This window comes from Tarenaya hassleriana, unplaced genomic scaffold, assembly GCF_000463585.1.
Source record: "Tarenaya hassleriana unplaced genomic scaffold, ASM46358v1 Cleome1, whole genome shotgun sequence".
Taxonomy (NCBI): Eukaryota; Viridiplantae; Streptophyta; class Magnoliopsida; order Brassicales; family Cleomaceae; genus Tarenaya; species Tarenaya hassleriana.
The window spans coordinates 2,478,392-2,488,528 of record NW_010960187.1 but is presented as its reverse complement, the minus strand read 5'-3'; the positions used below and the strand labels follow the sequence as shown (position 1 = coordinate 2,488,528).

The 10,137-nt window shown below is 35.1% G+C and overlaps 2 protein-coding genes across 7 annotated transcripts in view; one reads left to right on the top strand and one right to left on the bottom strand.

Moving 5' to 3' along the window:
- LOC104806477 (TSL-kinase interacting protein 1) overlaps nt 1-2,785 on the bottom strand; it is a 6,235-nt gene extending 3,450 nt beyond the window's left edge. For 2 of the 4 annotated variants that reach the window (XM_010531403.2, XM_010531427.2), the window contains exons 1-7: nt 2,472-2,785; nt 1,222-1,456; nt 1,031-1,116; nt 901-948; nt 690-799; nt 269-353; nt 5-109 (exon numbers count right to left, since the gene is read on the bottom strand). In XM_010531403.2, coding sequence (XP_010529705.1) covers nt 5-109; nt 269-353; nt 690-799; nt 901-948; nt 1,031-1,116; nt 1,222-1,345 — 558 coding nt within the window. In that variant the 5' untranslated portion in view covers nt 1,346-1,456; nt 2,472-2,785. Of the gene's footprint in view, nt 1-4; nt 110-268; nt 354-689; nt 800-900; nt 949-1,030; nt 1,117-1,221; nt 1,457-1,733; nt 1,835-2,471 lie in introns of those variants that run through there. The other 2 variants (XM_010531411.2, XM_010531419.1) reach the window with 2 other exon arrangements.
- A 1,430-nt stretch (nt 2,786-4,215) lies between these two features.
- LOC104806457 (probable 1-acyl-sn-glycerol-3-phosphate acyltransferase 4) lies at nt 4,216-7,797 on the top strand. 3 transcript variants are annotated; one of them, XM_010531391.1, is made up of 5 exons: nt 4,216-4,374; nt 5,705-6,320; nt 6,540-6,670; nt 6,912-7,180; nt 7,645-7,797. In XM_010531391.1, exons 2-5 carry the CDS (start codon nt 5,752-5,754, stop codon nt 7,657-7,659), a joined length of 984 nt encoding a protein of 327 aa, XP_010529693.1. In that variant the 5' UTR covers nt 4,216-4,374; nt 5,705-5,751; the 3' UTR covers nt 7,660-7,797. The 3 variants fall into 3 exon arrangements, with proteins under 3 accessions (XP_010529693.1, XP_010529678.1, XP_010529686.1); XM_010531376.1 differs by lacking the exon at nt 7,645-7,797 and having other exon boundaries at nt 6,912-7,422; XM_010531384.1 differs by lacking the exon at nt 7,645-7,797 and having other exon boundaries at nt 4,216-4,400; nt 6,912-7,422.
- Nucleotides 7,798-10,137: the final 2,340 nt, after the last annotated feature.

The window sequence follows — 10,137 nt, the reverse complement described above, 5'->3', positions numbered from 1 at the left end:
TTTCCCTACTCTGATTTGAGAAACTTCCAAGAGAAGCAGCAGAAAAATTTTCTCCCTGGCAAACCCGCTTTCTTATGCTCTTTTTACGGTCTTTTAACAATTGGTGTTCCTTCAAGCAAAAAAAAAAGGCTTTGTCAGACCAGAGTATGAACTATGAAACAATCTCAAATTGAATAATAATGCATAATATTCGATTCAAACAAAGGGGATTTATTCACGAAAAACAATTTTCTTCATTAATAAGTGAAAAAATGCATCATCAACTAACCAAGGACTCTATAAAGAGTTTAAATCTCCTGGGTTTTAGGTGAAGTTTTGAAGCTTTGCAGCTATACTTTTCCAGTAGAGACCACCTGCAAGATACATGGCAAAACATGTTAAGACGCACAGGTGAACAATAATATGACACTTATTAAGACACATGATCTGTCAAATGAATTCATTCAAGATAACAAAAGAAAAGAAGGTGATATTCACACTATAGGTCATTTTCTCCGTCTTATTAAGGAAGAGATTGCCACATTTATCTTAGCTTAAATAGAACCAGCATATATCTTATCAAAAGTTTTGTAATAAATGGGAGCACAGGAAAACCTGCAAAGAGTAATCCTTTACATATTGCTATATTCACTTGCATTTTATTTGCAGCATAAAGAATAAAGAAAAAGGAAAAAGTATCTTTCAAGTACCATCGTAGCATTGCAGCATTTGTGTCCTTTGGGTTTTTAGCATCCAGACTTAGTTCTGGACCCAAAAGTTTGTTCATCCGTCTTACTAGACGATAGTAGTAATGCCTCACCTGTAAATCACAAGGCGCGGAAATTCCATTACCATGAGAAATGGAAAACACCGAAATATACAATGGAAAAGAGAAGAAAAACAGTTCTTCTACAAACCAACCTGATCCTTGTTTTTACTTTGGACACGAGAAGTGATCTTCTCAAAGTTCTGCAACCAATGGTGAAGATAGTCAATCACCTACAAGGCCTTGAGAAAGAAAACCCAAACAGATACAACATCAGCAACATACCTTGCCAACTTGACGAAGTGCAGTAAAGAAACTTTCCTCTTCTTGATGCGTCCATGCAGCCCATTGCCTTGTTGGCTTCTTAGCTCCTGCTCCTCGTCGGACAAAATGAAGCAAACAATAAAAAAGAGAACTCGAGTTTCCGACAAGGTTAAAAGCAGATATGCATAAATTTTCAGAGATATGTGGCAGACCAGGCAACTGAACAACATTGGTAGCGGTGGAAGCAGCAAAAGACGGATTGCCATCCTGGTTTAATAAGGGGCCCTGATCTAAAGGGCTTGCTGCGTTCAACAAAACCTGTGGCTCCACTTGCATGGTGGCAAAATTTGCTAAAGCATTAAACCTTCATGCTTTTGAGATCCCAAAATCTTTGGTGAAAGCAGCTTCCTTCTGGTTTCAACTTCGCACAAAATAGACCAGTGGCTCCTAACATTGAAAAAATAAACAATTTTATAACCTTCAGGAATGTATAAAAAAGACAAAGACTCAATCAAACGTGGACACAGAATCATCAAGCGAAGATGTTAGAAAACAAAAATGTAACCAACTTCAGAGACAACAATAATGACATTGCAAAATTTACACCTCCCCAACATTTGCTAAAAAAGGATGGAAACAAGAGCCTCAAGCAATAACGACGAACTATTAAATCAAGAAGCCCTAACGAAAGTTTTGTCAAAATGAAAGATAAAGTAATTCTAACCAAAATTTCATCACGCCAAAATGAAATGCCGAACTACTGCTCAACTCAAAGTCACGAGGAATTCAAATGTTCTCCTTTTTAACATGACCTGAAACAGATGAAATCCAGATTTTGAAAGAACAACAAGCCCAGATCTTAAGAAAGTACTCTAACCGAAATTTCATCAGGTCAAAATGAAATGCCAGACTGAACCCCAGTTTGGATGCTAATCGCCTAAACAGACAACATCCCACTCGCCTTTGTTAATCATGTACTGATCTAAATCAGAATTTGACAAAGACAACTAGAAAATCCACGACCATATTTCAAGTAAAATCCAGAAAACAATTGATGTTCACAAAAATCGAGCGCAAATTCAAGTCTAGGGTGGATAAAGCGACTCTCCCTGATGGCAGCAAGTGATTTCGATGAGACCCTGTACTCACACTTCTGAGCAAACAAACGACATTATCCCGAATCCTAATTCTAAACAATGATTCCAAATCACAACAATTTCTATTACTGCAAAAAACTATTCACGAACATCAGGACATGAGCAAACCCAGAAACACCAAAACCTTTGTCAACCAAAGAAGCAAAATGGGTTCATGAAACGAAATCCCCGATAACAGCTGGAAAACAAGATCAGAGATGCCCACAATTCGAAACATAAGGACATCACAAGCAAGATGAAGAGACAGATTAACAAAAACCCTAAAACAATAACGAAAACGATCGAGATAAAGAGAGAGAAGAGACCAGTCAATAACGACGACGGAGGTAGTCCGGCGAATACGATGCTCCGGTGACGGCGGTGGTTTAACGACAAAGGCACGACTTCGTCAAGTTTCACGGAGCGGCGGTCTTCTATTGCACGAGGGACGATGATCGGGAAAAAAATCAAACAGAGAACAGATTCGAAAATTACCAAATCTAAGTTTACCTTCCACACAATCTTGCAATTAAGAGATGACGCGATTGATGAAAGTTCGTAATTTGGCATGAATCTAAAAAAAATGAAATTGAGATTTTCGTATGAACATTAGCAGTCGAACCCTCAGGGCGAAAAAATTCTTGTCTTTTTCATTTATTTTCTTGTTTTTTTAAAGGATGGTAAAAAAAAAATAAAAGGGTACAATTAATAAAATTACAATTGCAAGTCCCAAAAAGATATGAAACAGAATTTTGTAACGGTCCGTCATAGATTTTTCTAAATTTTTATTTTAATACTTGATTTTTTTACAAATAAATATTAACTTTCAAAGGCGTGAATATATTTATTTATTATAATTATTTAAGATTAAACTGAACAACAATAAAAAATTATTATTTATTACCATTAGAGTTTTGATTATACGACGTTAACTAAAAATTATATACGAATTTTTGAATATTTTGTGTAATTTAAATCCTACTTTTGAATAATTGATGTAATTTAAACAGTTTGAGATTTTTTTAATGTCTAGATTAAAACTTGAAATTTTAATATATTTATCTATTACACAAAATCTAATAATTTAATTTAAAACTGTACTTTTAAGTTTTAAACTTCATAGTAAAATATTAATATATATTTCATTACAATTTCTAAAACTAAAATATCAAAATAAAAAATCATAACCCACATATTTGAGGTTATTACATTACATGGACACCTAAATCAAAATAATGTTCCTGTAACAATACAATTATACAAGCAACAAAAGTCCACCAAAATTAACATAACAATTACAGTTTGAATAAAAATAAAATAATTGGAAAAAAATATAACTAATTTTCTTATTTAAATTAATTGAAATTTAAACTACTGACATGATATGGATATGAGAGTATGATCGATATAATTTTTAATGAATTTACCAAAATATTTACTTTGTAAGATATAATTAATTAATATGCTTCAAATATACATAGTTTTAGATTATTAATACCACTATATAACTTATATTGTCAATGATTTTTCTAAATATATTTTATAAAAATATAAAATTTTAAAATATTTTATCGAAAAAGAAAATTTTAATGATGAATATAAGAATTATAATTGAAAAACTCAACAGAAAAATCTCAAAATATGAAATACTTGTCCTTAAAAATGTGCTAACTATTTTTTATAAAATACTCTAGGAAATTTTATAAGAAGTTCATTAAACAGTTAGATTGTAATACTGATTTTTCAGGAAACTAACATTTTAACTACTAAAATATAAAAAATGTTAATAACGAACATTCGAATTCATCTTATATTTCTATTTGATTATTTTTATTTTTGGATTTTATAAAAAAAAATATAACTATTGGATTTTTTACTGGATTTTCAGTTATCTCGCTGACTTTACTTAATAATATAATTTTATTTTTAATATTTTCTCATTGAACTTAATCGGGTCGCAAGTGTCAGTTTCGGGATGATCGCGGTGGCCTGAAACGACCAAAAAGCCCATTCTAACTTATAGCATTGACTCTTCGTCGCCCTCTACCAATAACATCGCTCAGTTACTGTGCACCCTACCGTCTCTGATCCCAACCACCGTCCCAGATCCGACCCGCTAAAGAGATCCTTCCCTGAAAATTCGTTTGATTCGCATTTTCCCCTGTTCCATTTATCTTCTTCTTCTTCTTCTTCGTCCTCATCCACTGTTTGGGCTCAAGCTTTTTCCAGGCACGTCATCTTCGTCCTTCTTCTGGGTACTCGTTTTTTGGGTTTTCCCAGATACTCGAGAAGTGTTTCTGTTGTGGTTCTGTTGATTTTCAACTGGTCACGTGGGATCTGATTTTGGTTTTGTTTTTTTTGCGGTGTTCACAAGTTTTCGGATTCGGGAATGTTTTTTCCTCGATTTCTGCTTGTTTTCTGTCGGATTCGGTGTTTTTTCAATTGGATAAAGATGAGTTTGGATCGGTTTGTATGCGGCTCTGCGCCCAGAGAATCGTGTTTTGTTAACGTTATCCACTGGCTTTTCTGTTATTTAACTCATAGGTAGTGTAGCGACTGTTCGTTGCTCCTGAGATAATGATTTGCGTCGTCGAATTTTACGTTGGGTTGATACATATTTGCTGATTGGTTGAGTTCTCGATGTTTCTGGGGACATCGTCAGATAAATCGTTTGGTCGTTCACTTCAATGAATCCGATGCCTATGTTCTTGTTGTAATGTTTGTAGGTTCTGTCTCTTATGTATTAACATGCTTCCATGGAGCTAATCTCTGTGTTATTCATAACGCATGAGAAGCTTCTCTCAAATATCCCGTTTTTATGCATCTAAATACGTATGTTATATTTTATTAAAAAAAACCCTGAATCATGCAGTTTCGGTTTTCAAGCAATTAGTTTTGTTGGATTCTTGCATCATTTTTTAAAATACTGAGTGAAAAGGGTTCCTTTTGCATGGGCTTGGCATACTATCTTGTTCGTAGACAACCGTCTTTCTTTAATGTCATTTATCGTTTGCTAGTAGTGAACTCACTCAGAGTTACTCAGATTTTGATTTGTATATTTGAATCATATGTTCGTATGAGAATGATACTGGGTCTCTACATACATATATATATATATATATGTGTGTGTGTGTGGATTGGTTTGAATGCTATATCTTGTTCTCTGATAACTCACGGAGAGTGAATTCTCCTGTGATTTGGGATTATTCTGTGCGTTTGTTGGTTGATGCAAATTTCTTGATGGCTGAGTTCTCAATGTTGTTGTCAAATTAATTGTTTCACAGTTCACTTCACTTAATCTGATGCATATGTTCTTGTTGTCATGTTTGCGTGTTCTGTCTTAAATATTGACATGTTTCCTGTGGAGCTAACCCATCTTAGTCATTTATACGACGAGCTTCTCTAACATATTCTGTTTTTTGTCAATATAAATATGTATGCTATATTTTTGTTCTTTAAAATCTGAATCATACGGTTTTCGAGTTTTATGTTTGCAAGTCAGTCCCCATAGAGAAACTTTAGGCAGACACCAAGTGATATTTCAGTCTTTTTGCTGCAGAGTGCCTTAGTCCAGAGGTTTTCCGGACATTTTAGTTGGAAAAAAGGATGGAAGATACCGAGGCCATGAATTCAGACGGCTTAAAGAACCGACCCTTAACTCCGTTAAGGATGCTGAGGGGTCTGATGATTTTAGTTGTGTTTCTGTCTACTGCTTTTACGTTCTTGGTCTACTTCTCGCCTGTAGCTGTTGTTGGTCTCCGGCTTCTGAGCGTGCACCAATCTAGAAAAGTTACATCCTTCATCTTTGGCCTCTGGCTCGCTTTGTGGCCGTATCTGTTTGAAAAGATTAACGGGACTAAGGTTGTTATGTCTGGAGACAGAATTCCGCAAGATAAACGGGTTTTGGTCATTGCAAACCACAGGACGGAAGTCGATTGGATGTACTTGTGGAACATTGCCTTGAGAAAAGGGTGCCTTGGCTACATCAAATACGTGCTCAAGAGCAGCTTAATGAAATTGCCCATTTTTGGCTGGGGTTTTCATATTCTGGAGTTTATCCCGGTAGAGAGGAAGAGAGAAATCGATGAACCTGCCTTGCTTCAATCTCTCTCGACTTTTAAGAATCCTCAAGATCCATTGTGGCTCGCCCTATTCCCAGAAGGAACTGATTTCACGTACTATCTGCTCCCTATCTGATTTTATATAAGTTTCTACATTTTAAATGCTTCATAGAATATCCTGACATATTCAGCCAGTGTATCACTTAAAGGAATTATCAATTTCCCTTCCATAAGTTTTAACATCACAGGTGGTAAGCATGGTTGGGTGAAATACTTGCCCTTAGGCTTTCTTCTTTCGTATTTTCTAATCTCTCTACCCATTTTCTGTGACAGCGAAGAAAAATGCAAGAGAAGCCAAAAATTTGCGGCTGAAGTTGGGCTCCCGACATTAACAAATGTGCTTTTACCAAAAACAAGGGGCTTTGGCGTTTGCCTGGAAGTTTTGTGGAACTCTTTGGATGCTGGTACATTTTTCTATGTAAATTTTGCCTCTCTTGTCATTTTCCCTTATTTCATATGATTTTCACCTGTTGTCCATTCTATGATCCATGTCGCATTTCTGCAATATGTTTGCTTTACCGGTCTTAATGTCTGCTAGTTTACTTTGTAAAAAAAAACCCATCTGCACAATGCCGCGAAAAATGTAATCTTTATGTTTAATACCGAAATTTCCCTCATATCTGACATTATCTTCTGGACATGCAGTCTATGATTTGACGATAGCGTACAAGCCTCGGTGTCCATCTTTCTTGGACAACGTATTTGGCACTGCTCCTTCAGAGGTTCACATTCATGTCCGGAGAATTTCAGTAAAGGAGGTTCCGGCAGGCGACCCAGAGGCTTCTGCTTGGTTAATCGATTCCTTTCATTTGAAGGACAAACTGCTCTCGGATTTCAAATCCCAGGGTCAGTTCCCTAACCAAAGACCAGAGGATGAACTCTCTATGCCGAAATGCGTCACGACTTTTGCAGTGGTAATTTCGTTGACAGCGTTATTCATTTATCTGACGTTTTCTTCCTGCATTATTTTTAAAGTATACGTCTGTCTAAGCTGCACATATTTAGCTTGTGCGACCTATTATAAGTTCCGACCCTCGCCTCTCCTTCGTTGTTTGACGGGAGATTTTTGCAAAGAAGTAAAAACCCATTAGCATTTCTGTACATTCATTCATCCATTGCATACAAAGAAATAATCTGAAGGATCCACAGCCTAAAAGGTTCTGTGTCTATTTCTTGTTTTCTGGTGAGTTCTCTGAATTATATATGGTTGCTTGGTGATTGTGCTAACCTTGCAACCCGGGATTTTCTTTTTTTCATTCACAAATTCTTTTGACTCAACCTAACCCATATCTGTAGCTGCACTGCTGTGGCTTCAAAATGTGAATGCCAGTGTTAGCATTTGCTGTCTTCTGGGCTATATATATCATCTTCTTTGCAGCACTTTGTTAGGTAATATCTGGAACCCCTTTTGTCCTTGGGAAAGTTTTTCGACATAGCTGGATTTCCCATGTCATGGTGCAAGAAATTTGTCGCCGAAATCAGCAGCAAAAGTCATGGATTCAATGCAAAATATGACAAGGGGGTGGGGGGTGGGGGGTGGGGGTGTCGCTTAAATTAGAAGCAGCAGGTCATAGTTTAAACCTTGTTGTTGTCAGAAGCCATGTGCTGATTTCAGTTGGTTAAGGCAGTTTCCGAGTGGCAAACCCCAGGTCGGTGATGGAAGGGGCAGAGCCCTTAACTGCTCCATGGGATCTTGCCAGGTTGAGTTCATGTTTTTTTACAAGCCAAACTCTCTCTCTCTCTCTCTCTCTATATATATATATATATATATATATTGTGTCATATGGTTTATCCTGTCGAAATGTTGGGTCATATGCTTGAGCTTTATCTCCTTATCCAAAGCAGGTGGCAACAGTGAGATCATGTCTTTGCAGTTGATAGAAACCGACTTTTCTCGGCCTTTGTTATCTCTCTGCTTCGGTTATAAAAGTGTCGACGAACCGAAAGAAACTCCAAAACAAGCCAATGCGGATTCTGTTCATCAAACCCACCTGAAAAAATAAATAAAAACCTCATTTCTGTTGGTTATGTCGTGGATTCATGAAGAGAGTATAAAACGATTGGGTTTGGACTAACGGGTGTCAATTTAGTCTCGAGGCCTGAAGTCCGGTCCGAGTCTACCTGAAAAATATCGAGTTTCCGGTCTAAATTTTTCGTTTCGAGAAAATTAGGCTTTCGAGGTGGGTTTGATTCAGATAGGTCCAAAAATCCGATAAGTTTTAAAAAAAATAATAATAAAAAAAAAGAAAATAAATAAAATTACAAAAAAATTGAGCGGTCTGACCGTTCTAAATCCGAAACTTATGCTCAGGCTTCAGATTTGGTTATATAGGTCCGAAAAAATTCGAACCAGTCCAAACCCAATTGACACCCCTAGTTCGGATAAATACAAACTGTGTTTTAGTTAATGTATTGGACGGTTATAGAATCTAGTAATGATAATGGTCGAATATAATAACATGGATAGATCTCGATCCCGGTATTAATTTGGTTTTGGTATAGAATATTTTATCAAAAAAATCCGGTGAAAAATAGACATATTTGATAATTAACGTAATAAAAATGAAATTGAATCACGTTAAAGTGTAAAATTTCTAGGTATTTCGAATATCTTTAATTCAATGTACGGTTTCTAGTCATTTGCAAAGAACCACTAAAGGAAAGGTCCCAACTCTTTGGAAGATATAGTTTTGGTGGGTTACGTAATATACACGAAACTAAATCACGTGATTAGGGTTTATAATGCCTTCTCCGTCACGGTAGGTTTGGAGATCGGTCTTTGATGGAGTTAAAGCCGATGATTGCTCTGTCTGAATCGCTCCAATTAAATGCCCAATGTCTCTAAAATTGAATTCGGTTTGATGTTCGGATCACTTTGATTTTGTGTGTGTGTGTGTGTGTGTGTGTATATATATATATATATGAAAATAAAAAAATGTATATAGATAAATATATGGCTTAAACCAAAAAAATATATATGGCAGTTATAAAATAAACGATTATTTTAAACGGAACTTCATGCGAACGTGTGGAAGTGGTTACAATTACACGTGGGCTCTTCCACGTCTCTTTATTTATGTATTTATTTATTTTCTTAGTTTTAATTTCACAACATCAAAAATGCTAGTCATGCATTTTTTTATCCCATTTACTGTAAATTAATACTCAACATTTAATGTTTTTTCAAATCGACAATTACTCCTAACGAGCGTTTATTTCTGATTAACTAACGCTAAGAATTTCACTGTTTATAAAATTTTATAACAAATAATTTCTTTTAAGCAATCATTTTGTTATAGAAATTGCGTAGAATAACCATAATTCTAGTATGATAAAGACTCTAATCTTGTTTAGATTAGGGCAATAATGGTGCTGATACGTAGGGGTAAAACAATTGATCTAGATTTATTATTTTTCGTTTGGAATTTTTGTTTTTACAAAAAAGTATAATATTCAGTTTTATATTAAATTTCGGTTCATTTCGAACTTTAGTAAAATTCAGTTTTTGTTAAAATAAAATATTCATTTTGTAAATATATTTTTTTCTATCGATACGGTTGATATAGTTAACTTAGGATCAAATCTAATTAAAATAAATTTAATCATGAGTTGACAACAATTAAGTAAAATGAATTTCACATCGGAGGCAAGGGTGGATCTCGTGATGATTAATTTGAAGACTCACAAAGAGAACCGAAGGCAAATTCTCACATAAGCATAATCGGCATAAAGATCCTCTCCCGATTCTCCACTCTTTTGTATGTTTTTTTGCGAAAATTTTATTTCTCAAATCAAGAAATTGGAAATTAAATTAAATTAAAATTAATATAGTAATTAAATTCACCAATTATAAATAGAGGGTCCGGTGAGA